Below are 24,593 nucleotides of genomic sequence, written 5' to 3'. Positions count from 1 at the left end.
TCGAATGCCTGCTAATGTCACTGCAAATCCTCCTCCCCCATCCGGACTTTTGCTTGTCATCAGGTAATGTAATAGGAAAAAAAAAAAAAAAAAAAAAGTAAACAAGTCCATCAAGCATTAGTCGATCGGGCCGCGCTGGCGGTCGTGGTGTTTGGTGACTGACTGACTGGTCAGTTGGGTTCTTGGGTTTTTCGGTTGGTGCGGTTGGCGCGGGTGAGGATCTAAGCCTCAGGGGGGTTTTTTTTTTTTTTTTTTTTTTGACAAGTACTCCGTACTACTGCGTAGTAGTACCCCCGTACTGTCGCTTACAAAACAATGCACTTGTTGCGATGCCTCGATCGATCCGTTCGGGACGACTTGGGATATTCCGGACCGGAATCACGGTCGCGCATGGGCCCCAGCCCGGTCGGTCGACGATCTTGGCCCTTCCCGCCGCCCTGCTGCTGCTGTCGCTGCTGCCGGAGCATACGGACGACATCATAGAATGCCTTTTCGACATTGATGCAGTTCTTGGCCGACGCTTCGACAAATTCACAACCCAGGTCCTTGGCCAGTGCTTGACCCTCCTGAGCGGACACGGCGCGCTCGACGGCCTTGTCGCTCTTGTTACCCACCAACATCACAGGCACGGGCAGCGGGGGACCGGAGGGAGCGCTGATGGGGGATGCCAGATAACTGGCACCAGAGGGAGAACCGGAGTTGGCGGATTCCTTGACCATCTTGATCTGATTGTAGAATTTCTGTATCCGCGAAAACGAGGCCCGCGAAGTGATACTGTAGACGAGAACAAAGCCTTCACCATCCCGGATCCATTGGTCGCGTAGCGCAGTGTATTCTTCCTGACCGGCGGTATCCAACACTTCCAACATGCACGATTGTTGGTCGATAACGACCTGCTTGCGGTAGGAGTCTTCGATAGTTGGGTCATATGTTTCGACAAAGTGGTTCAAACAGAGCTACTAAATTAGCCTTGCCCTTTTCCCTTGTGCCTGTAAGAAAAGCTTACCTGAATTGTCAATGCGGTCTTTCCAACACCACCATCCCCCAGGACCACCAATTTGTACAACGTCATTTTGCCCGCCATGGCGACTGATAGAGGACGCGAAGCGACCGGCAATCAATGGAAAGAACGGGATCGATTTGGAAGCGAAAAAAAGACGTAAAATGAGAGAGAACGAAGTCGCGTATGTTTTCAGACTAATATAAAGGAATCGAGAAAGACTGGAAAGAGGAGACGTCTGTTGTGTGGACCGACCCAAATTAGCCACTGGAGAAGGTTGGGTTTTGGTTGGTTTGACAGACCGCCCGCCCGCAGACAGGAGAAGCCGCCAAAGTACCCATACATACCTTTATATGAAGATTCAATTGGCGAGATAATAGTATTATTATTGCAGAAGTGATGGATCAAGACCTGCGATTGACTAGTCGAGTGGGAATGTCCAGCGTCAAAGTACCGAATGCTGTGTAAAGGCGACCTCGGATTCGTCCAGACACGAATCAAGAACCGGCAGTTATATTTAGAATATCTCGGTTACTGGCCAGCAGGATCGAATAGGAATGAAAATATACAGAGTATTATAGGATGAGAGAGAGTGAGTGAGAGGGAGAGAGAGAGAGAATAAAAAAGGAAGAAGAAAGTTGAAAAAAGAGAGAGTGAGGAAGAGTTAAAGAGAGAAGAGTGTGAAAAGAGGGGAAGAAAAAGAAACGACTTCAGACGATCCTTTGATACTAACAGAGTGAAATACTCGTACGAGAAGCTCCTATTTGATTCAGAATATTACGCTGTCTTGCTTATTATTATGATTGCTTCTCTTTTCTCTCTTATTATATCTTTCTTAATAACTTCTGCCATCCTCCACTGTGGACCACGGGCGGACCAGTTTCCGGTATATCGATCTGTCAGTATCCTTTGCTAGGAACACTTGTAGAAGTGCTAGCTTCTAGCTTCTAGCTGCTAACAGCTAGATATCTGATCGATCTCCCTATCCGGTTGGTAGTATACAAAGTACATAGTGGTAGTGTTCTTCGGAGTGAGCATGTGGTATACAGAGTAAATACGGTATACAGTCCGAAGTATACCCAACTAGGTGCGACGTACTACTCTTCAAGGCACTGATACATAGCCATGTTTATCTTGGCACATACAGAGCACAGTACACTCTCCTGTCCTCCTCCAGTCGCTCATCCCTCCACGGACTGCACACGGACTAGGATGACCCTGCAGCCACGTGGAGTGCACAGGGCACAAGTCTAGACTATTTGATGATCAAGAAAGCTCGAGAGCTTCCGAAGAATAGCAAAAAGGATTCAATAGCAGGAAAAAAAAAAAAAAAAAAAAAAAAAAAAAAAAAAAACATATTAATCTGCGGCACCGTTAGTACCAAACGGAGAACTTGGCAAACATAGTAGTCTCTACGATCCGGTGTACATAGTCTTGGGTACAAACTCTCATGTCCCATGTAAGAGCAGCCCAACTTCATTTCCCAAACTCTTATCCGGGTCATTTCCCAAACTCTTATCCGGGTCTACTAAACGACTCAATTATCAGCTATCCCCAATTGGTACCCAAACCGGCGTTATTGAAGATCGTCGTCGTAGGCGAGCACGGATACCACTATAACCTACTATCCACACTTCTCTCTCCTGAATGTCACTTGGCTTCCGGAACTTTCCCGTCAGGGATAGACAGCCTTTTGGACAGAGTATCCGTCCGTACTCTGTTCCTACGAGAGCACATACTCCCTCGAGCCCCTTTTCATACCAGGCACAACATCTGCCACCCGTGACAACGGCTCGTCCCGTCTCCCGGTAGTCAATAGTTGGTACGGAATATGTGCTCCGTAACAAGTCAATAATGATAATCTGCTTCGTTGTCACTGTTGGGGGCGTGCTGATCGACAGAATCAGAAGCCTTCTAGTGGTCATCCTACTCCTATCCATAATTCCCAGTGCTCCGTCGAGCTGTTCGCGGAACCCGGAAGACATGCCCCGGGAGATATATCGGCTACTAGACTCCACCGGCTACCGGGCACATGGAAATGGATACTCTGCACTCCGATGTCATGGTAAAGGATTTGCTCGGAGTATAGTGGCGGTTAGTGTTCTTTTGAACGGCTTATGTAGTACTCTGTAACTGGCTATTAGTTCCTTTCCATCTAATTCGATGTATGTCGATTACAGGATGAGGTCTATTAAATTACTGACGTTATGATATACCTAGCTGGCCTTTGTATAGATAGCTATGACGTCCATTGCACTCGCATGTTTTAATGAAGCATTGGAAGTATCGCATTATCATGTATTCGTTATTCATATCACAGTATGCCAAACCGCCTAGCAGCCTCAATGAGCCCTTCCCCCAAGCCAACCCATATATCAACAAAACCCTCCTCCCTCACATTTGCCACCTCCTCAGCACTAAACGCCTCCTCCTGATCCCTCTCAACATAAACTGTCTGGAACCCCTGCCCCTTGGCCGCTTTCAAATCCGACAAATGCGCCGCCACCATCGCACACTCACCCGGTTGCAGCCCAAATCTCTCCGCGGCACCTAGATACACTTTTGGCGAAGGCTTATACGCCCTGAAATTTTCCGCGCTGAGAACATCCTTGAACGGCAGCCCGCCATTCCGCACGAGATCCTGTAATAAAGCGACGTTTCCATTGGACAACGTGCACGTCCGGAATCGAGTGTTCAGCAGCTCCAGCCCGCGAACACTATCAGCCCTTGGCTCCAGTCGATGCCAACATAATGCGAGGCCCCACCGCTCCTCATCCGTGAAGAGATCACCTAGATCCCGCTCCTCGAGTATCCCTTGTAGAGCCGTGTAGTGGTGCTGATCGACTGAGATAAACCCGCCCCGTGACTGGGGATCCCAGGTGCTAGTGAACTTGGCATACGACGCCCGCCACGTCTCCGCGATTGTTTCCCAGTCTGTGGGAGTCATGGCGGAGGCGCGGGCCCGCGTGGTAGCGGGGAGGTCTTTGCGGGGATCGGAGAGGGCATGATGGGCGGCTTGGGAGAGGGCCGTAGTAATGCAGGAGCGCCATTCGACGACTGTGCCGAAGACGTCGAAGAAGAGGGCTTTGGGGGGATTGGTGATCGACATTGTATTCAACTGTGCTGGACAAGTGTGGAGTAATTCTTGTACATAGTAGAGGAGTGTACTCCGTACTTCACTACCGGACAAAGGACGTCGGATTAGTCATGACAAAAGTACAACGTCCAATGAAACCAATTTGGAGAATGGAGTTGGAATTGCATATGCAAGACTAACTAACTGCATGCTGCATCACATCACGGTCTGCTCCAAATGAATGCCGTTATGGTGCAATTTCTGCTCTGGCCAACGCCAACAGCACTGACCAGTGCTCGCGCACGGTTAGCCGCTGTCATACATGTGGTTGGAATGAGCCTCGACTAGTACGTATTGATTATATTGATTATCGGCCAGTTAGGGGTTACGGAAAGGGAACACCCTGGTTCAACGGTCACGGCGAGGCACATTTAATATCAATGGCCAGAACGGACAACGGACTTCACCCGCAGACCCTGGTTTCACTGATATCGGCATCTCCTGGCCACTCGGGGAATGTCAATGTTTCGGTCCGGGAGGTGCTAGTGCTAGGTGTTCACCAGCCTCGAGGCCAATTGATAGTCTGAGCAGGATTCCTTTGTATCCTTCAGTCCGGGTGGAGGGAGTATCATTGTTTGAGCAGGGAGCTACGTATCCCCTGAGTTGTGGGTCGGCTTGGTATGGAGCACGGAGCAGAGAGGACTCTGTACTCGGTGCAATGCTTCTAACGAGCAGACAGGGACAATAATAATGAGCTAGCAAGGCTGGCAATTAACAAGAGTGCTATCCGGTGCTTCCAACTGGTCTATGAATGTTCAATAATGCTCCGTTTTCCGTAGAATCTCCGAATGTTCTCCAACAGCGTCCAGCAGCGTCCGAGAGCGTAGCGAGGTCGATGTGATCGATCCCTTGCCGTTGCGAAATTACTTGAATTAAATGCCGGAACATGCTTATGCAGAGAACCCTGTACATTCAGTGCATAGCCCAGATAACGTGCAGACTACGGTGTACGCGGTATGGATTGTCGGTGGCTATGAACTCAACCACTACCATTCCGAATATGCACTCCAGACGAGTGCAAAACAAGTGCAATAATGTGATGTGACGAAATGCAGCTCCTATCAAAAAAGGAGGTCATCGGCACCTCCATCACCCGACGTAATCTCCGACAAGAACGCGTACCAAAAAGTTGGATTCAGACCCGCCCCTTTTCGGTCGGAGGATTCTCCTGTTTATTTTGTATGGAGTCTGGTGATTATTGAGGGGAAGCATGCATCTGTATGCCACTTATCGATTGCGCATGTTCTAGCAGAGTGTTATTGTACTATATACACCGTATCTGCACCGCGAGCACTAGCACCTACAACTATCCAAGCCTTATGACTCGAACGCGACGCGACCATCAGAACGCGCCGGATAGCGCGGCTGAATTTCCCACTCGCACCAGCGAAAACCTACCAACGAGTCGGATACGACACAGTCCACGACGAGGGCCTTGAAACACGGCGATTTGAGTTTGCTTAATTTTGTCTCGACGATCGCTTCGGCTGAACTCTTCCACTGCCGCTCGTATCAGGAGACTGTCATGCGAAGGACTCAGCTATTGCCTCCGGATGTCTGACTTGATGCTGAAACAGGCAACAAAGTGGTCCTTTCAGCTCCGGTGGACCTCCGGGTGGACGAACTCCCCCATACTGGAGGACAGCACCCTGAGAGAGGATTGCTGGTGATCAATAGTCTTGGAGACTCCAAATTTCCCCTTCTGGGGTGGCTAGCCGTGCGGATTGTATGATTCTTTCTATTTATATTGTTCTAGTCATTATTGCAGTACATATTGCAGTATTGCAGTAAATGCATTCATTTATATGCGATTTTGAATGCAGAATGCAATCTAGCAGGCAATAATGCCACAGTCCGGTCGGTGTGGTCCAAGTCTGAATAACAAGTCTTTTGTTTTATATATATATATATTTTTTTTTGACTTCCCCTTTCCAATTTCAATCACTATTATGATGGTCTACATTGGTCTAATCAAGCGCGGATTAGAGCCAAGGTTTACTCTCGGGGCATCGTGGCAGCTCCGGTGGAGTGTTATCCAAACTTCAGCACCAAAGTCTATAATAACCCCCTAATATGGAATATGCTATGGATCAACTACTTACGGCGTATGCCATATCGAGTATGGAGTGATAACCCCTGGAGCTAACTAACGCAACTCACGCAGATTGCATGAGCACAAGGTACGGGTACATAGTGCATCATCAAAAATACCGAGGATCCCAGACTAGAGTACTCCGTAGTACGTACTAGACTTGCTGCTCTGGGATTGTCCCTCGTAGGACTTGCCTCATTTCGGCCGTATGCTCGTTGATCCTACAGTGATCTTAACGTCAACGGCTTTCCCGAACACCATCCCCCTCCCCTCATTCAGTCCCTCCCTCCTCGAGTTACTACTCGTGCTTGCTCTTTTACACTTTCAATTTCCCTTTTCCAAGCTTGTCTCTGTCAGTTGTCGTCAGAGCGACGCTGATCCTAAGCCGTGCCTCCGTCAGCTGTCGTCGCAGAGTGTATCTTGACGATCTTGGATTTTATCTTCTCGGGGCTGTCGCGAACTTTCTTTTACTCTTTTTTCTCATATTGTGAACGTCGATTTCGGCAGAAGAAGCGAAGGGCTGTTGTTCAGTCCGTGCTCGTTCTATCAGAGCACTCTATTGCAGTGCCCCATTCCATTGATCCCCTGTACTTTATTGTATAGAGCCAATTGGTATGAGGTAAGTACCTCCTTTGAAAATCCTGCGTCTCGGTTAGTCGGATATGCTGGGTATTGATCAATATGTTTCCCTTGCTTGCGCAATGAACAGAAGTGGCTGGCATCTCACAATCCATCTAGATAATCCTCCGAGAGCATTGCCGGCCATATTCAGGACCACAGACCAGCAGGGGGCATTGATTTCTGCCATCGCACATTGCCACCACGATTTCCCTCATACCATCGCGTCCTCGGAGTGTATGAATGGACTTGAAAGACAGCTCTGACCTATATCGGGATCTATAGACTGTCCGCTGCGCGGCTACTTTGGTGGATTGTTCGAGATATCTGATGCGCATCATTGATCCATCGCCATGAGCACCGGCCAAAGTTCCTCTGAAGCCTCCGAGGCTTCCGCCTACACCCCGGCTGAAACGCCTATCAGACATGGGCCTGGGGAGACGTCTTCACTGTGGTTCGAGCGGAGGGACTCTTCATCAACACCATCTTCGATATCGCCTACTTCCGGGCCAAACCGGAGTGTTTCCCCTGATAGGAATAGTGAGGACATTGAAGACGTCCCCAAGGACGAGGGGCTAAGACCATTCGATCCCCGAAGATTCACACCGACGCTGCATGCCTCGTTGGTAGGCGAGATCCTGAATCTGCGCCGCGAGGCGGAGAGCAAGTCCAAGTCGATAGATATCCTCGAACGGAGTCTGGACGAGTGTCGGACGGAAAACGAAGATCTGACCGCGAGCCTATCGCATAGCTCCAAGGAGACGCGATCGCTGAAACACCAGCTGAAACTGCTCGAAGGTGGATCCTCGTCCGCACTGACCGAACTGGCCAAGGAGCGGGACGACGCACTAGAGAACATATCCGACATCCGCAAGAAGCTGGAACAAAGCCAGAAGAAGGCTCGCAGTCGCGAAGAGGATATCGAGCGGACCCAGTCGTTTTGGGACCGCGAGCGCGAGTCATGGGATAATGAACGGAGGAATCTGGAGCGCAAGGTCCATGTCGTTGAGAATCGTCTCAAGACTGTTTTGAATGAACTTGCCGCCCAGGCAGCTCGTTCCAATTCAACCAACGAGACACCAAGGGCTGAAAGTAACGAACATCTCGCGAACCACATCAAGGACAACAGCGACACAGCCAGTATCTATTCCAGCAGCCAGGGCCGACGGCGCGCCAGCATGACGAGCATAAGCTCCGACGAAGGCGACATGCATAATATCAGATACTCCGTCGCGAGCCTCGCCAACATTCAAAACAAGAGCGATAACAGCTTAAATCTCGCTCAGGAGCTCGAATTCAGCGACGACGAAGAGTTCGTTACATTAGACGATGATTCGATTTCCGACTCACCCGGAGCCCTCCCAGAAGAAGCGCGACCTGCGTCAGCGCATTCCCAGATGTCGCATATCGTGGGAATGAAGGCGAGGAAGATCCTTGGTCTCGGACTTGAAAGCAATCGCGGTAGCACTGATGGCGATGCGGCTCAGGAATCAATCAAGAGTCCGAGCAAGATTCCTCTCCCTGCGTCGCCTCATGTGTATCGCGACGTTGGAACCCAATACTCACCACCACCACCGCCCAAGGCACAAAGCCTGCCTGCCGTCAAAGACAGCCAGGCAAAGGACAGCAGCACTCTGACTCTGACCATTGATATGGTATCGGCCTCATGCCAGACTGTTGGCGACCTCCCCAGTCCTCCTTATACACCAAAACTCCCTGAATCGCCAACATCATCACCGCAATCACTTCCTGTCCAGCTCACCATGGTTTCCGCATTTACGCAGACAGAGTCTGTGCCAAGCGGTCTTCCCCAGACCCAGAAGAAGAACAGCCTGTCCCCGCAGGACGCCCTCTCTCCTGGCATGGAAGTTCCAACAATTACAATCCACCCACCCCTCTCTGAGCCCCCATCGCCGCGCAGCAGCGTGGTACTACCCCCGCAAACAAAGAGCGCATCCTGTCAAACGACCACCCAACCCATCCAGGGCAACTCGATTGCAATCCAAACGGAGGAGATCCGGATCGACCAACGGCCCGTGAAACTCCCCGCGAGCTTATTACCGTCAGCTATCCCTGACATCCCGCTCAGGAATGAGGCCCGGGTTACGCAATCTCAGCCGTACCGCATGCCCATGCCTCGGGCGAGTAAGGAAGAGAAGAGACCTCAACCTCAACCTCAGCGCAAGCCAATGCCGTCTGCTGAAAGGCGGCCCAGCGATTCTTCGGAGAGACCGCTGGGGAGGATCCAGGTTTACCCTGGGAATAACGATAATGGGCCTCTGTCCAAGGGATCGACGCCGGGTATGCGCCGGCCGCCAAGGACGAGTAGTCTCTTTGCTGGGTTTGAGGACCTGAGCGATGAAGAGAATTTCGACAAGAAAATGGATATGTTTAGCGATAATGAGTTGATGAATCGTCCTACTGCGACGTATACTCTCAGGAGAGGGAAGATGGTGTCGACACAGCATCATCCTTCATTGGATAACACTACCCTGCCTGAGATCGAGGAGCATCTCTCCGATGCTAAGATGCAGCTTGAATCGTCGGTTAACAATGATGGTACTGAGTCTATCGTATCTTCTCACAGGAAGGGCTCCGCGGCTCGACAGCAAGATATCCGCCGGGCTGCCATGATCACCAACAGTGCAGCCGCGCACCAAAAGAAGCGAGTCCACAGCGCAAGTGACCCCAGCACCGATAGCGCTAGTACCACCAGCGTCGCGCCCCCATTCCCCGTCCCAATCCGACACAGCTCGAGGGGATTCCCCACTACCTGCAGCGACGGACGAGATAGCCCCACGCCGTCATACAACAGCAGGAATTTCTCCGATCGTCCTCGCCCCCCAATCAACAGAAAGCCGACTCTGCGTCGGGTCCGGTCGGCGACCACTGTCTCGCAGGGTTCCCAGCCGGATGTGTTTGGTAGTTTCTCATCCCCCGGTGTATCGAATTCCTCGGCTGATAGCCCCAGGCGGCCGTCGCTGCCTTTCGATGATATTATCGAAGACCAGCCGCATCCGGCACAGCGGAGGCAATCTATATGGCGCGACGTTGCGTACGGTGGTGTCAATAGTGTTAACCGTGGCAATGGTGGTGGCAGTGGCAGTGGCAGCGGTAGTGGCAGTGTATTCGATCGTGAACGACAGGATTCGACGGCCACATCGATTCAGCAGACGAGCGTGGTCGACGCGATTGCGCAGACTATGATTGGCGAGTGGATGTTCAAGTACGTCCGGCGAAAGTCGTTTGGGAACTCCTCTGAGCCGAAGGAGAACTGGGAGGGTCGGAATGCAGATGAGGTGTCGGCGAGTATCACGAATAGTGGCGTGAGGCACAAGAGATGGGTTTGGTTGGCCCCGTATGAACGGGCTATCATATGGAGTAGCAAGCAGCCTACCAGCGGGCCGGCGTTGCTGGGCAAGAGTGGTCGGAAGTGTAAGTCCCTACCCCCTGTTCGGTGCAAACAGGATACTAATTGAAAACAGTCACGATTCAATCCGTCCTCGACGTCAAAGATGACAACCCTCTTCCCAAGGGCTCCAGTCCAGCAAGCCAATTCAACCGCTCAATCCTGGTCCTCACACCCCAACGAGCACTAAAGTTCACCGCGACAAGCATGGAACGCCACTATGTCTGGCTCACAGCCCTCTCCTTCCTAAGCCATTCCTCCATGGACCTGGATGAAATCGCAAACCTCCCACCAATCCCGCAAGCGCAGGCTAACGCCTCACCCGCCTCAACCGGCAGCATACGCAAGAACCCCATCCGCGAATCTTTCAAGGCAGCCAAGTTCCCCCGGGCATACCCCAAGCGTCCATTTGCCAACAACAACAAACCAGCCCCAGTCCCCGAAGACCCCATGGATGACAACGACTCAATGTTCGACGCCGCCGCTCCCCCAACAGTCCCCATGTTTTCGAGCAAACACAACCGCAAGCGCAGCAACACTGGGCCCCGAATGCCACCACCATCATCCATGCGCAACTTCTCCGCCATGGGCCCAGCATCTAATAACAACTCCTTCGACGCCATCTACCCACCCTCAATACCAACCAACGGCCCAAACAGCACCCGCACAAGCATCAGCCGGCGCACCTCTGAGACCAGCGGTCCTTCATCCAGCGTGGCCGGCAGCGCGACGAGTAACTTCTTCGATGCTATCGGGACAGTCCGTATGGAGGCGTTTATTGACCAGACGGATGCGAATCGGCCGCCGCGTGGGAGCTCAAGGCAGGGGCAGAGACATCGGAGGAAACCGTCGAGTAGTCAGTGGAGTTCGGGGTTGTCGAGTGGATATGGGTATCCGCAGCCGAGGGGGAGCTTTGAGACGTCTGGGTCGAGGTTTGAGGATCCGTTTAAGGGTTTTTGATCGTAATGTGTAATTGTACATTCGTTTCGGTTTTCATTTTGTTTGTATAGAGGCATTTTGTTTGGCTTTTGGGATACCACTTTGTATGTTAGCATGATTGGCATTTGCATGATAGTTATTGTTAATTACTATAGTTATAATAATCATGATGTCAGGGAATCAGCCCATATTCACATATGATCCACCTATAAAAAGTACAGTGGAGATAAGGTAAAGTCTACCTACGGTTGCTTTGTTTGGTTTCGTCCGACTTCTAACCAACTTCCCCCCAACTACAAGTACGAACGACCAAACAACATGTCTTCCTGTGAGTACCTTTCATTATCCACATGCCCAGAAGTGACTAACCCAGATGAAGTCTTCTACTCAACCAAAACCGCGAAAAAGGAGCACTATCCCATCCCAGAAGCTCTCGATACGCAACATGTCCTCGGCATCTTACACGACCATTCCGTGCTCGCGCAGGTGTTTTGGCCCACTGAAGTGCTCGAGGAAAAACGTACAGACTCGCGTTCAACCACGTACACCATCGGTCCGTCAAACGCGACTACCAAAGCCACATTAACGTCACAAGGGGACGGAGTCATCTGTTCGGAAGAAATGCCCCTCGGCCTCCAATTCACAGTGACCTACCGAATCGTTTCCCCCCAGGAAAACTCTCAGAAGGAGACTACCAAAGAAACCGAGCTTGTTGAGGCCGAATCTACTTCCAGTCTCCTAAACTCGACCATTCCCCTGACAGAGCATCGGCTGTACGTGGAAGAAGAGAGGAGTGTGCTTGCACTCAAGCCGCTGTCCAAGATAATAAATATGAGTGAAGGGCCGATTGTGAAAACGCAAAACTTGACAATGGTTTTGGAGGAGTTGGGTCGGAATGGAATGGATATGGCATCTGCTTTGGCAATCCTGAAAGGCTCATTATCGCCGGATTGCGCACGAGAGCTGGAAAAACGTAAGGAAGAATAAATGACAGAATCGATGTGCCATCGTGTCCATGATAGAGTACTTCCTACTCAGATGCTTTCTTCGGTAACTGTGGTTATACAGCAATCATCAAGCAATTATACCAGTGCCAGACCTATACGGCTGGAGGGCGCTATAGCTGCGACCCGCATGGCGAAGTCAGGAGGAGCAGACCTCTACAGCCATGTATCTATCTCATTCCATATTCCGTGAATATCTTGTTCCGGACGAATTCAGGATTCGTTTAGTTGAGAATAATGGCATTTATTCGGCCGATGAGACCTGCTTATTCGATGAACTGCAGGTTGTTTAGGACTATCCTGAAACAGCGGAACTTCTGGACTGGCTCGCCACGAGTGCCATTGCATATACCGGCGTTGGTACATTCCAACTTGGACTGGAGTGCCGATAGCCGCACTCTCTATCACCCTTCAATAAGGCTATCTTCCGAAAAATGCCTGCCTTCACCGAAAAGAGACCTTTAATGACACTGTGCCGCAGATCGTTCGCGAAGAAACCATAAGGGAGTCTCCAGTTATCACACAAACCCTAGTCCGTTGAACGTTTCTCAAGAGCACCTTTTTAACATAGGAATTTTGTCCACAATTGGATACGATGACGACACGGACCTCAGTACTGAGGAAAATGTACATACGTTTTCCACTCTGAGGCGTATCACTTTGAGGAATATCATTACACGCAACTGAACATGCACGAACGAGGTGACGAGCAACTGGTCACGGTGACTTTGACACCGCCTTCAGGCAGGCAGACAAGTATCTCACAATACTTGGACTGGACATTTATCTAGTCAACTTTACCTCGCAAAGCAAGAGACCAAACGTCCAAATTCCCAGCCCTCGAAGTCCGGTTTATCAACGCGGCACCAGCTACAGTACAATAGCAAGTTAGATCTTATGCGGCAGGATTTTGAATAGCAGCTTCACATTTGTTATAGACCGGGATGGTATATCAGAATGCTGCATTGTTGAATAAACGCGGTAAACTAAAGTGACCTATGAATTCGTGTTACGCTTATAACTGCTCGAACGAGTAGCGCAATAGATGCTATCAACATGGCTTCTTTCATACGGAGTTTAGGTCTACAGTCAAGAACAATCCACATGGGTGTATTCTCTCTTTCCAGACGGTTCTCAGCCAAGTCAACTGGTAGAACAATGCCAACAGTGGTAGAAGAGCCCCGGTCGCTTCCTACTAGCGGCTTTCAAACCATCGAGCTTGACAAACTTGTTGAAGAGGAGCTGCCTGATTATAGAGCGGATTGATTTTACCCTGTTCGACTGGGAGAGGGTTTTCAGGATCGCTATCAAATTCTTGCAAAGCTTAGATTCGGTGTCTCGTCGACGATTTAGCTAGCCCGGGATCTAAAGTAAGTACATACTGAGCCAACGGTCATGGTTCCTAGCTAAACTCGTCTAGAGATTATCAATATGTTGTACTGAAGGTATATGTGTATTCATCGTTGGTTCACCACGAGCTCTATGTTTATCGCCATCTTGCCGGCCGTATGACGGGAAGTCCACACCAAGAACGAATCAACATTCGAAAATTGTTAGACTCTTTTGAGATCAGTAGAACACATGGAAAACATATCGTCCTTGTCTCTGAAATCGCGCAAATGAGCCTACGCGATTTGAGATTGGTCTTCTGGAAGGGCGGATTTGAGGAAGGCTTCGTCAGGGCCACGATTATTAGACTTCTTAAGGCCTTGGATCTTCTGCATGCCCATGGAGAGGTTGCTCATACCGGTATTGCTCGCTTGTTCTATTGTCATGCACTTACTTTGCTTATATACCGCTATAGATGTACAGTCACCTGACAAAAGTCTACGTAATTCCGCGTCGCGCGACGCGCCACTTGATATTGTCCATCCTCTTTTCAACCACCTACACCATGCCTCGCGCCCCTTTACGATCTACTAGTTCTAATAGAACTAATAGAAAGGAATTAGAACCTTTCCAACGGGGAATTATAGTTGGCCGATTCCTTGCAGGCCAGAAAAAGGCCGATATTCAGCGCGAAATGAATTTACCGTATACAACAATTCAAACCACCATTCAAACATATCAGTCCTCCACCACCGGCACTAGTTCTCCTCGCATTGGACGGCCAGAGATCCTTTCTGATGCTGATAAGCGATATATTTTTTTACAAATTAAGCGGGATCCCTTTATCAAAACTGAAGATATCTGCAAATTACTTGGGATGCCCATTTCTACACGCACTGTTGAACGCATGTTAAAAGAATCTGGGTATGGCCACTGGAGAGCACAAAAAAGACCTCAGTTAACTGAAGAAATAGCTAAACTACGCTATGAATGGGCATACATGCGCAAGGATTGGACATATGAGCAGTGGAGCAAGATTATATGGAGTGATGAATGCTCTGTTGAGCTTGGCAAAGGGAAGAAGAATCAATGGGTATGGCGGCTCAACCACTTCAATGAAAAATGGAAAAAAAAAAAAAAAAAAAAGCATATTATTCCGTACACCAAAAGCAAAGGAATATCTATCATGATTTGGGCAGCGATCTGGGGTGGTGGCCATACTGAAATCTATTGAATGAGTCGGGATGAGGAATCTGCTCGAAGAGGGTATTCTTCACGCTCCTATTTGGAAATTATTGAGGATTATCTACCTGTTATATGGGAATCTGGTATGGAATTCATGCAAGATAATGCTCCCATACATACAGCCAATATTATTAATAATTGGTTTGATGAGCATGGTATTTCTCTTGTTGACTTGCTGCCCTACTCGCCTGATTTGAACCCTATTGAACATGCCTGGGCCAAGCTGAAAGAGCGTAGATATATGCTCTATCCAGACCTTGAATTATTTAATGGGACCAAAGAGCAATTGAAAGAGCAATTTTATAAGGCCATGGAGAATGCATGGGAGAGTTTAGGACAGGAATTTTTTGATGGGTTGGTAGGGTCGATGGAGAACCGTGTTAATGCAGTTTAGAGGCAAAGGGGTGGTATACACATTATTAATTAAATTTTTATTCTATTCTACCATTTATATGCTACTTATCTATTACATATTTAATTATCTAGTAAAAATATTGATGTTTGGTTGTTTTATGGGAAAAGAAATGTTTTGGCGATTATATATATTTTCGTAGTTGCGGGAAATTACGTAGACTTTTGTCCTAGAACTATACACCCGGGAAACATGCTTTTGGGCATCGATGATGACAGTATGCTGCAAAGACTCGAAGAGAGGGAGTTCTCATCCCTAATGCCTCGCAAAGTGGTCTATGCTACTCGGACGATCTATCTCTCTCACGCCATGCGACCTGATATAGGACCGATGCTGCTAGCGGATTTTGGAGAAGCCAGAATCGGCCCTGGACCGCATGCCGGTGATATCATGCCCTTGGAGTATCGAGCCCCGAAAACGTTGCATTATTTCAGTTGGAGCTACCCTGTTGATAGCTGGAGCGTTGGCCTTACGGTATGTCATCTAGTCTTTACACCCATTTTCTCATGGACTAAGAGCATCTATAGGCTTGGGATCTCTATGACGCTGCTCATATAGCCCAGCTCATTGCTGCACTTGGACCACCACCGCCTGAGTTTCTAGCTAGGAATGAAGAATGAAGAGCGGATTTCTGGGATGAGCAGGGTATGTTTTTGCACAGTGACCTAGTATTCTTGATGTCAATTCTAATTGACATTGCCAGGAAATTGGCTGGGCCTTGCACCTATACCACACGACCGGACACTGGAAGCTCTCGAGACCAAGCTGGAGGATAAGACAGCCTTTCTTACGGCGTGACTGCTTAGATAGAACTTTTGTTCTTATGCCAGGCTACAGAATGACGGCATTGCTGCCTGTGGCCGTGACAGGCGCATTCTCCTCCCACACGCTACCCACTCACCTAAAAACGCTGATTAACCAACAAAATGGCTGGAATAAACAAGGCCTTTACTGGCAATCATACTCATTACCTGCATCTTCGGTGGATGGTGTGTGTTGAACCCAGCTGTACTCTTGTACAGTGTCATGGGTTTCTTCACTATTTTGTTTGTTGCCTATGCACTTCGACTACAGTATAAGTCTTTTACGAAACCCGAACACAGTCCACAGGAGGCTGGATTACTGCCGATAGAATGATTATTAACCCGACCTTCGCTTACTTTTGCTCAATCATTTGTTATAAGACTGTTTCACTTTGCATTTGAACCCCAACTTTGAAACTTCTATTGCCTCTATGAACGTCGAACCTATCAATCCAAATAACATTCAAATCAACCGAACAAAATCACAAGAAAGCAAAAACAAAACAGAAATCAATACTGCCAGAACTCCCAGTTCTGCTCCAACGATATCTGCAACAACTCCGCATCCCTCACAAAACTCCGGAACACAGAATGACTGTGCTGGATCTCCTTGTCGACCCTCTGCAGATAGCTCGCAAACTCGGCCATACGGTGGTACATATAACTCAGACAGATAAGCGCAATGTTAAACGTCATCTCGTGTTCAAGGTCTGTTTTGATTCCACGCGGCCAGCGAGCATGGATCGTCTCGAAGAGGTCTTTCTCGATGCGTTTGATGTAGTCATGGAAGCCGGTGGAGACTGCACTTGGGTTGACATAGCTGTTACCGCTGCCATCGCTGCCCATGATCTTGGCCTTCAGGGTAGCTTTGTGTTTCTGCCAGGTACTTTCGGGCGACTGCTGCTGAGGAAGTCCATGCCTGGCGGCAGCAACTTTCGCTTTCCAGATCTGGTCCAGGACCGGAGTTTTGGCATAGTTGCTGACGGTCTTGGTGTCTTGGTTGAAGCTGTGGTTTAGCTGGTTGAAGAAGACGAGGGATTTGGTTAGAGTGGAGTGAAGGCGCTGGAGGGCCGTTGCGAAGGGGAGGCCGGTGTCCTCCATGTCCTGGTAGGGGACTAGTGGTTGAGCCGGGGGATCAGAGATGGGGAAGGCTGGCATTCTGTCAGGCTTCGAATGGAATGTTGAGAGTGATGTGAAAGGAATGGGTGAAATGAAGGAGATTGACCGGCTTTTATAGACTTGAGGCGGGCATGGTCCCGTGAGAATCTATCTATCTAATTGATTTCTCCATGTATTCTTTGTGGAATTGATTCAAATGACCTGATAGTAATTGGAGCGACTGATTGTCTTCTGGCCAAGTGCACAATGGCATTATACTCGGTTTCGCTAGTCTCAAACATTGCCAGTCAATATCCAGAATGGACACCCGATGTCTCTCACTGTCTTGAAGGATGCTGAGCAACCGCTAGACATAGAAGATTACTCAATTGATACCTGTCAAAATGCTAGGAGCATCTACCGGGATCTACCATAGAGATATTTGAGACTGTGACCAGGATTTACGGTTACATCCTTCGGTCAAATAGTCTGCCCAAATGGCCCCATGGATCCGGGTCTATTCCCTACACATGGACTCCTCCATACTCCGTACCCGTATGCAGTCCGGGGTATGCAGGGATTGATGTCACGAATATGCAAGTGCCAATATCCGTATCCCAACTGAGGGGACTTGTATGCCCAATCGTAGTGTCTGCTCGTATACTTCGGGCATACCCAATTGCCCCATTAGGAAACACAGCCCCATGACGCAGAGCACCGCCACATTATGTCATCTGAAGCCACCAGTCGAGATAGCGAGATAGAGAGGAGCACACAAGTAAAGGGATGTTGGGAGTTCTGTTGGGTTTCTAGAAGTGCTCAAGTACACCCATACGGAATATTATTGCAGATTATTGAGAAGGGTTAGGAGAACTATACAGCGCGTGGTGGACAGTGGGTGTGGCTGTTCCTGAAAAAGAGTTCGTCCTTGTTTTGCCTCTCAGCTACACACTACTCTCTCTACTTTCTCTCTACCTATTCTTTTAACTACTCTTAACTTCTCTTGACTCTCTCTTCTACTATCTGTGATTATTCTAAGACAACAATCTATTGCTTATTACCTGCAGTCATCTGACTACTATTTATAACCGCGCGATTCCTGACCCACGGTTCTGTCCGCTGAAATCCAAAGTCAAGGCACCGTCATTCCGCCTGCTTTTCTTTTTATCAGGAAGTTTTCTCGTCGATTTTTCTCCCCTAGTGGGTGAGAGATTGCCAGCATGGACCCCGACATGGATCTCAACATGAATTCGGTCAATCTTCATCGCAAAGACACAACAAAGGGCCCCCCGTTGCGGGTTCTATCGCTCGATGGCGGTGGCGTCCGAGGATACTCGATGCTCATCCTCCTCCAGGAACTCATGTACCGCACCTACGTCGAATCTGAAGGAAGAGCCCCTCGTCGCGACCAAATCCCCAAACCATGCGATCACTTCGACCTCATCGTCGGCACCGGCACCGGCGGTCTGATCGCCCTTATGCTGGGCCGCTTACGCCTCGACCTCGAGACCTGCAAGGAAGTCTACACGCGCATGACCAAGCGCGTTTTCGAGACCGACAAGACGTTTGCGGGGATTCCGTATCGATCGACGTTGTTCAAGGCTTCGAAGCTTGAAGAGGCGATTCGCGAGTGTGTGAGGGAACATACCGTGTTTGAGGCTGAGGGGAATGATATTACTCCGGCGTCGAGCGATCGTAATTCCATCGCAAGCGCTCCGTTTAGTCCTAATTCGCTTCATTCGATTCCTCAGCGCACCGTCAGTCGGGGGAGTTACAGTGCCCGCGGGCCGTCGCATCCGTCGACTCCTGTGAGCCAGAGGAATTCTACGTTTATCAACGGTTTGCGGTGGGGGAACCCGGATGCTCTTCTTTATGACAATCGGGAGTATCGTACAAAGACGTGAGCTCCCTTCTCTTTTATAATATAGTCGCTTCGCTAATAATATCGCTTGTAGCGCCGTCACCGCGTTGTACAAAGGCACCTCTCGCAACGGTTCATCCGTCTTCCTCCGTTCCTACGACTCGCGAAAAGAACCGCCTCCCGAGTTCGACTGCACAGTTTGGCAAGCCGGTCGGGCTACCTCGGCCACCGGTCTAGCCTTCAAACCCATCCAAATCGGACAAAGCTTTTTCATCGATGAGGGACCTGGCACCTACAACCCCGCGCCGCATGTATTGGAAGAAGCCACCGTGAACGAATGGCCCGGACGAGAAATCGGTGTCTTCATCAGCGTGGGAACAGGCAAGCGCCCCCCGGGCACCAACAACCGGCAACACGAGTGGTGGGAGGACTTCTTTGGCGATGCATTGGGTGTCTTTGCTGAAGCGCGACGACGTCTGATCACCAAAATCGAAGGATGCGAAGGTATTCACAACGACATGCTGCGCAACCACCTGGCGAAGCGAAACGTCAGCAAAGACAACTACTACCGTCTGAACGTCGAGGTCGGTGTGGGAGAGTTTGGCATGAACGAATGGAACCGTCTGGCAGACATCAGCACCAACACCCGTCGCTATCTGTCCAGACCGGAGGTGAAGAAGATGATCCTCGGCGCGGGTGTCAAGTTCGCAAAGATCAACCGCATGCATCAGCGACTGTCGGCACACGCAGCGGTTGCGAGCGGAACCAGCGATACCTCTAGTATCCAAGAGGACATCAACCTCAACCTGCTCTCCCCACACTCGCCCACATACGGCGTGCCCCCTCCATCAAACCCGATGGCCGTCGAACTGCCCGCCGAGCTCCCAGGCGACTTCACACCGCTGACCACCACGAGCCACCACGCACCGTCCCAGTCAGAGGACACCCTCCCCGCCCACCCAACCCCCCAGGACGCCATCCACCCACACCCAGCGCGAGGTTCTGGCAGCGACATCTCCAGCTTCCACAACCGCAGCCGCCCAAGCTCGCAGCAACAGCGCGAGCAATTCCCTCACCTATTCGGCTCCTCTCCGCGACACAGCGGCGACTATCTTCACGAGGGCATGGGCATGCCACCGCCTGTGCCCCCCAAGACCCCAATCCCGTATCCGGACGACCCGACCGACGTAGGCGGGATCATGATGCCAGTGCCGGACACGATGGTTAGTGGGAATGGTAAAGTGAGGCCTCCGTATCCGGTGGACGAGCCGCCCCCGGCTGTGAATAAGCAGCGGAAGCCTAGTTATCATGTGCGATGATTTTCTTTTGTCTTTTATCTTTTATTTCTTGTCCATAGAATGTGTTTTGAGTCTGGCGTTGCATTCATGATATCTGGTTTGATCTCGTTCATCTTTTCTTGACATTTATTTTGTTGTTATGCCGGTAGTGCTAGGATAGGATAGGATACCCTTGGTAGATCTGGAATACACACGATTAGTTATCCTAATACCCCCATACTAACTAATCAGTATTATGTGCGTAGCCAATAAAAACCCACACAAATAGCTGACCGCGGCAAATGACCCTTAACCTCGGCATTTCCCACCCCGTCAGTCTCCGCTCGGTCTCCATATTCCGAGCCTCGCTACTCGGCCGACCCCAGATCCCTTCAACACCTTACCACCTTTCAAGCCACCACAACAACAACATTCTAACATTTATACATTTATATACATCCTCGAATTCGTCCACGCAATCCGAATACCTGAAAGAAAAGATTGATTGAAAATGTCCCAATCCTTCACCCCCGCCGACGTCGCCGCGCACAAGACCCCCGACAAGGGCCTGTACATCATCATCGACAGCAATGTCTACGACGTCACGAATTTCGTCGACGAGCATCCCGGTGGTGCGAAGATTCTTAAGCGTGTTGCGGGCAAGGATGCGTCGAAGCAGTTTTGGAAGGTATTGCCTGCCCCTGGATACAGATTGCGATGCGATGGGTGGTGGATGGGATGGACAAGATGGGCTAATGGTGATGATGCAGTACCACAACGAGAATGTGTTGAAGAAGTATACGCCCAAGTTGAAGGTTGGGGAGGTCAAGGATGCTGCTAAGCTGTGATTTGTCTTACGGTCGAGGTTATGGTGTTGTGATTGCATGGATTCTTGTTTGGTTTTAAGCGTGTACACATAATGCTACTGCTATTGTTTATGGGTTAATTATACCCTGTATGTACAGAATCAATCTGTATCTTCTACTTCATCCCGGTCCTACAAGCGCAACTACAATGCAAGTACAATTGTAACCACCCTTTTATAGGTCAATAGACCATGCTAAATCAAAACATCTAGGAAATTCGTAACATCATGGTCGTAAGCCCTTCAGAAACAAGCACATGCCAAATGAGACCAAGAGTACCATAACGCTGACTAGGCTTGAGAAAAAGAAACAAGGGCACGCTAGCCCGAATGCACGGCTCATCCATATTCATCCGCAAGAAAAGAGATTAAAACACGACGGAAGAAAAAGAAAAAAGAAAAAAAAAAACGTGGTCTATTCAACCAACACCAGTACCCAATCCCAATCCCAATCCCATGTCATTTCATTTCATTTGTCCAGCAAATCCCAGAAAAGAAAACTAACAGCGACGAACACCACCAGCCTTCATGGGCTGCATAAGAGGCGGTCCAGCGAGAGGACCGTTCACCTCGGTGATGGTCTTTCGACGCTTGCTGTCATAGTCGGTACCCCGACTGTCCGGACGGACGACCTGGTCCACATCGTCGTCCTCGCGCATACGCTTGCTGCCAGCACTCAGCGATCCATTCATCCCCGAGTATGTCGGGGCGGAGTTGGATGCGACCGAGTAAGACTCTGGGCCGTTGGCCGGCGTGCCGCGAGTGTCACTGACAATGTTGTAGAGGCTGCCCGCGCCGGCCGGGCGCGGAGGCGTGTTGTACCCGGTCCATTGAGAGGGAGGGCCACCACCGGTGCGAGGGGTCATGCGACCCGACCCGTTCTGCTGCGACGGGGAGCTCAGCTCGGGGGTCAGCTGGGAGTGCTCACCCGTCAACGTGCTCACCGACGGGTTGGTGGTGTACGTGTACGACCCGCGGTTGGCGTTGCTGTAGCTACCGTTGTCTTGCACGTACTCCGACTCCTGCTCAGCCTCGGTGCTCTGACCATTAGTCGGTGGCTTGACATCAGCAGTCTCACTCTCCGGCGGGTTTCGTGCCGATGGAGGACCCATTTCACTCTTCACATAGGTGGACGGGGGCAGAGTCTGTCCGTATGTCGTCAGCGGGTGCTGAGGAGCATACTGCGCATGAGAAGCCGGGGCTGCCGAGTAGTACGGCTTCGTATCATAGGCCGGCTGGCTGGTTTGGTATGGCATCCCTTGCAGGCTGCTTGGCGGGGTCGTGGCGGGTGTGGTGGGCATGGACCGCGCGTTGTTCAGCGTCGTATCGATCGACAGCGGCTGCGAGTTCTGTACTTGGCTACCCCACTCATACGAGCTGTTCTGGTTCGTGATGCCCATGAGACTCGATGCACTGGCCGGAGGAGTGGGGAAGGTGTGTGCCCGGTCAAGGGCCGGTCGGCCCGGCTGCGACGCCATGCTGTGCGGAGGCAGGTGCGAGGGCACTGGCGTCTGCAGCGCATGGTGATGATGCAGAGCAGACGGCTGTGGTCCCGGGGTCCGGGTGAGCTGAGGGGCTTCCAATCGTCGCTGCTGCGACTCTTGAACGACCATGTTGGTCCGGGTCTGGTTGGTAGGGTGGTACAGCAGACCACCAATGTTATGCACAAACAGGGGATACAGCAGATCCGTGATCTTTTCCTTGTTGGCAAATTCCAATGCCCGTTCAAAGGGAATCCACACGCCCTTCAAGTGCATAGGACCAATCTTGACCACATGACGGACCTTTTCGCTTTTCAGGATACCGTCACGACGACCACGAGTCATGCCAGCGACATTGAGCAGCTTGGTACCGTTGATCATATGGTTATCTGGACATGTTAGCCTCTGCCATTAGAGCATGGTGCAAGACTGGTCTTACCTTCTCTCCGTGCAACACAGACACCCTTGGATTCAACTTGATAGCAGAGACTGCCCTCATCTTCCCACAGGGTGGCCGTCACGCGTGGCTTGGCCCCGGGAGGCGCAATCTGACCAGTGGTATCATACACATATCCCTGCGTTGGGCTGCCACTAGTGTTGCCGTACGGCGGTGCCACAGAGGGGTTGGTAACGGCTGTTCCTGTTAGTATGGTAAACGAATATCGATGTGGAAGAGAACTCACCGGGCAATGGCAACAATTGGGCGGCAGTCATGGACGTCGTAGGCGGCTGAGTGGCAGACTGGGGCGAGGTCACCCCAGGGTACGCATACTGTGAGTACGAACTGGCGGGTCCGTAGGTGGTCGAAGCCGGCTGCAAAACCGGAGGTTGTCCCGGGTAAGAGTAATGAGACATGCCACCAGCCGTGGCGGCTTGCGAAGCATACGGCTGAGCAGACGACAAGTGCGACGAGTGAACGTCCATGTACGGAGGGGTGTGGTTCATGCTGCTGATGGGATGGGGAGGAGGGTAGTAGCTCTCACTGACGGTGGAGGGCACGGTATAATCCGCAGGACCGCTAGTAACGAGATCAGCAGAGGGCGGCGGGGTGCGATTATCGTGGAGAGCGGCGGTGGGACCAGAGAGACTGGTGCGCGCGCTCGAAGTGTGAGAGCTGGTGACGGACGGGTCAGGGTAGGCGGTCCGGTAGGCAGACTGCGAGGCTGTGGGCAGGCTCAAAGCAGGGAGTTTGTCGCCGGGCAGCAACGGCCGTTCGGCAGCGTGAGGGTTGTAGTAAGGAATTTCAGCAGGACCTCTGATGTGGACCTGCGAGATCGATGGGAGCTCCAGTTTTTCGGTTGGTCTGAGAACCGGCTAGAAAAAGGATAACAAGCAAAAATGCTTGGAAGGCTGTCGAACTGAAAGATGCTCGACACGCCGTATAGTTTCAGGGAGATGTGAGAAGTGCAGTGGTACAAGACCGAAGAAGTATCGGCATGCACGGTTATAAGAGTCAAACACAAAAAGATGGCTGGCAGGAAAATGGAAAAAGATGATGCCAAACAGATGCAAAAAAAAAAAAAAAAAAAAAAAAAAAAAGCAAAAGGCTGTGCAGTCGTGGCGTAGATCGTGGCAGGTCGTAACCGTTAAAAAAACGCTCGAAGAACGCTGGAAAAGATGCAAGAAATCTAAGCTTTTCTGGAGGCGACGATAATAATTGAGATCACCAGCAAGGAACCATGAAGAGGCAAGGCTAGAAGAGGCAAAAGTTCATGGGTCACGTTTCAGTCGTCAAATTGAAGGAGGACAGACGATGCGAAGTGATGCGAAGCGAAGCGGATGTATGTTGGTTGTATGTATAGCAGCAGCAAATCTAAAGGCAAGAATCGTAACAGGTCGTAAGCAGGGCGTCAATCGTGCAGTCTCTTTTCTAAGTTAAGAAAAAAAAAAAAAGTATAAGTAAAATAAATAGGGAAAAAAAAAAAAAAAAAAGGAAGAAATCGTAACAACGTTAAGATCATGCGAGACGGAGGCAAGCAACAGAGCGAGACAAGATGGGGGTTGGGCAGTAGATATATGTATGT

The 24,593-nt window shown here is 50.3% G+C and overlaps 10 protein-coding genes across 10 annotated transcripts; 6 read left to right on the top strand and 4 right to left on the bottom strand.

Annotated features, from left to right (window-relative positions):
• Positions 1-231: 231 nt before the first annotated feature.
• On the bottom strand, positions 232-1,539 carry rasB (Ras small monomeric GTPase RasB). Its single transcript, XM_022541937.1, has 3 exons — positions 1,348-1,539; positions 1,007-1,238; positions 232-956 (listed from the first exon to the last, which is right to left on the bottom strand). The coding sequence occupies exons 2-3, from the start codon at positions 1,082-1,084 to the stop codon at positions 306-308; spliced, it is 729 nt and encodes a 242-aa protein (XP_022401666.1). The 5' UTR covers positions 1,085-1,238; positions 1,348-1,539; the 3' UTR covers positions 232-305.
• A 1,649-nt stretch (positions 1,540-3,188) lies between these two features.
• ASPGLDRAFT_45922 (haloacid dehalogenase, type II) lies at positions 3,189-4,292 on the bottom strand. The gene has a single exon (XM_022546343.1). It carries the CDS (start codon positions 4,107-4,109, stop codon positions 3,315-3,317), a length of 795 nt encoding a protein of 264 aa, XP_022401665.1. The 5' UTR covers positions 4,110-4,292; the 3' UTR covers positions 3,189-3,314.
• A 2,907-nt stretch (positions 4,293-7,199) lies between these two features.
• Positions 7,200-11,215, top strand: ASPGLDRAFT_124940 (putative nuclear migration protein; the record flags this gene model as incomplete). The annotated part of the gene is made up of 2 exons (XM_022540526.1): positions 7,200-10,281; positions 10,332-11,215. The coding sequence occupies 2 exons, from the start codon at positions 7,200-7,202 to the stop codon at positions 11,213-11,215; spliced, it is 3,966 nt and encodes a 1,321-aa protein (XP_022401664.1).
• A 297-nt stretch (positions 11,216-11,512) lies between these two features.
• ASPGLDRAFT_24844 (uncharacterized protein) lies at positions 11,513-12,181 on the top strand (the record flags this gene model as incomplete). Its single annotated transcript, XM_022543420.1, has 2 exons — positions 11,513-11,522; positions 11,574-12,181. The coding sequence occupies 2 exons, from the start codon at positions 11,513-11,515 to the stop codon at positions 12,179-12,181; spliced, it is 618 nt and encodes a 205-aa protein (XP_022401663.1).
• Positions 12,182-13,356: 1,175 nt separating this feature from the next.
• On the top strand, positions 13,357-15,804 carry ASPGLDRAFT_65781 (putative protein kinase; the record flags this gene model as incomplete). The annotated part of the gene is made up of 5 exons (XM_022548944.1): positions 13,357-13,428; positions 13,552-13,568; positions 13,619-13,960; positions 15,358-15,658; positions 15,712-15,804. The coding sequence occupies 5 exons, from the start codon at positions 13,357-13,359 to the stop codon at positions 15,802-15,804; spliced, it is 825 nt and encodes a 274-aa protein (XP_022401662.1).
• Positions 15,712-16,073, top strand: ASPGLDRAFT_57183 (uncharacterized protein; the record flags this gene model as incomplete). Its single annotated transcript, XM_022548238.1, has 2 exons — positions 15,712-15,829; positions 15,888-16,073. Coding segments are annotated over exons 1-2 (222 nt in total), but the record flags the coding sequence as incomplete, so codon positions are not given.
• A 320-nt stretch (positions 16,074-16,393) lies between these two features.
• On the bottom strand, positions 16,394-17,216 carry ASPGLDRAFT_45915 (uncharacterized protein). The gene has a single exon (XM_022546341.1). The coding sequence runs from the start codon at positions 17,143-17,145 to the stop codon at positions 16,498-16,500; it is 648 nt and encodes a 215-aa protein (XP_022401660.1). The 5' UTR covers positions 17,146-17,216; the 3' UTR covers positions 16,394-16,497.
• A 1,113-nt stretch (positions 17,217-18,329) lies between these two features.
• Positions 18,330-20,265, top strand: ASPGLDRAFT_65780 (putative Patatin-like serine hydrolase; the record flags this gene model as incomplete). Its single annotated transcript, XM_022548943.1, has 2 exons — positions 18,330-18,985; positions 19,041-20,265. 2 exons carry the CDS (start codon positions 18,330-18,332, stop codon positions 20,263-20,265), a joined length of 1,881 nt encoding a protein of 626 aa, XP_022401659.1.
• Positions 20,266-20,734: 469 nt separating this feature from the next.
• Positions 20,735-21,071, top strand: ASPGLDRAFT_65779 (cytochrome b5-like heme/steroid binding domain-containing protein; the record flags this gene model as incomplete). The annotated part of the gene is made up of 2 exons (XM_022548942.1): positions 20,735-20,911; positions 20,994-21,071. 2 exons carry the CDS (start codon positions 20,735-20,737, stop codon positions 21,069-21,071), a joined length of 255 nt encoding a protein of 84 aa, XP_022401658.1.
• A 164-nt stretch (positions 21,072-21,235) lies between these two features.
• Positions 21,236-24,250, bottom strand: ASPGLDRAFT_1515000 (uncharacterized protein; the record flags this gene model as incomplete). Its single annotated transcript, XM_022542255.1, has 4 exons — positions 21,236-22,958; positions 23,009-23,203; positions 23,253-23,883; positions 24,248-24,250. 4 exons carry the CDS (start codon positions 24,248-24,250, stop codon positions 21,589-21,591), a joined length of 2,199 nt encoding a protein of 732 aa, XP_022401657.1. The 3' UTR covers positions 21,236-21,588.
• Between the last annotated feature and the right edge of the window lie 343 nt (positions 24,251-24,593).

Source organism: Aspergillus glaucus (assembly GCF_001890805.1).
Source record: "Aspergillus glaucus CBS 516.65 unplaced genomic scaffold ASPGLscaffold_8, whole genome shotgun sequence".
In the NCBI taxonomy this organism is placed as follows: domain Eukaryota; kingdom Fungi; phylum Ascomycota; class Eurotiomycetes; order Eurotiales; family Aspergillaceae; genus Aspergillus; species Aspergillus glaucus.
The sequence above is the reverse complement of the archived record's forward strand: the minus strand, read 5'-3'. Positions and strand labels throughout refer to the sequence as shown.

What these genes read in the sequence shown, in the direction of transcription:
- ASPGLDRAFT_45922 (XM_022546343.1), bottom strand. Translation starts at nt 4,109, where the DNA reads ATGTCGATCACCAATCCCCCCAAAGCCCTCTTCTTCGACGTCTTCGGC.
- ASPGLDRAFT_45915 (XM_022546341.1), bottom strand. Translation starts at nt 17,145, where the DNA reads ATGCCAGCCTTCCCCATCTCTGATCCCCCGGCTCAACCACTAGTCCCC.
- rasB (XM_022541937.1), bottom strand. Translation starts at nt 1,084, where the DNA reads ATGGCGGGCAAAATGACGTTGTACAAATTGGTGGTCCTGGGGGATGGT. An exon ending in AGACCGCATTGACAATTCAG is followed by an intron (nt 957 to 1,006) that starts GTAAGCTTTTCT and finishes CTAATTTAGTAG; the next exon opens with CTCTGTTTGAACCACTTTGT.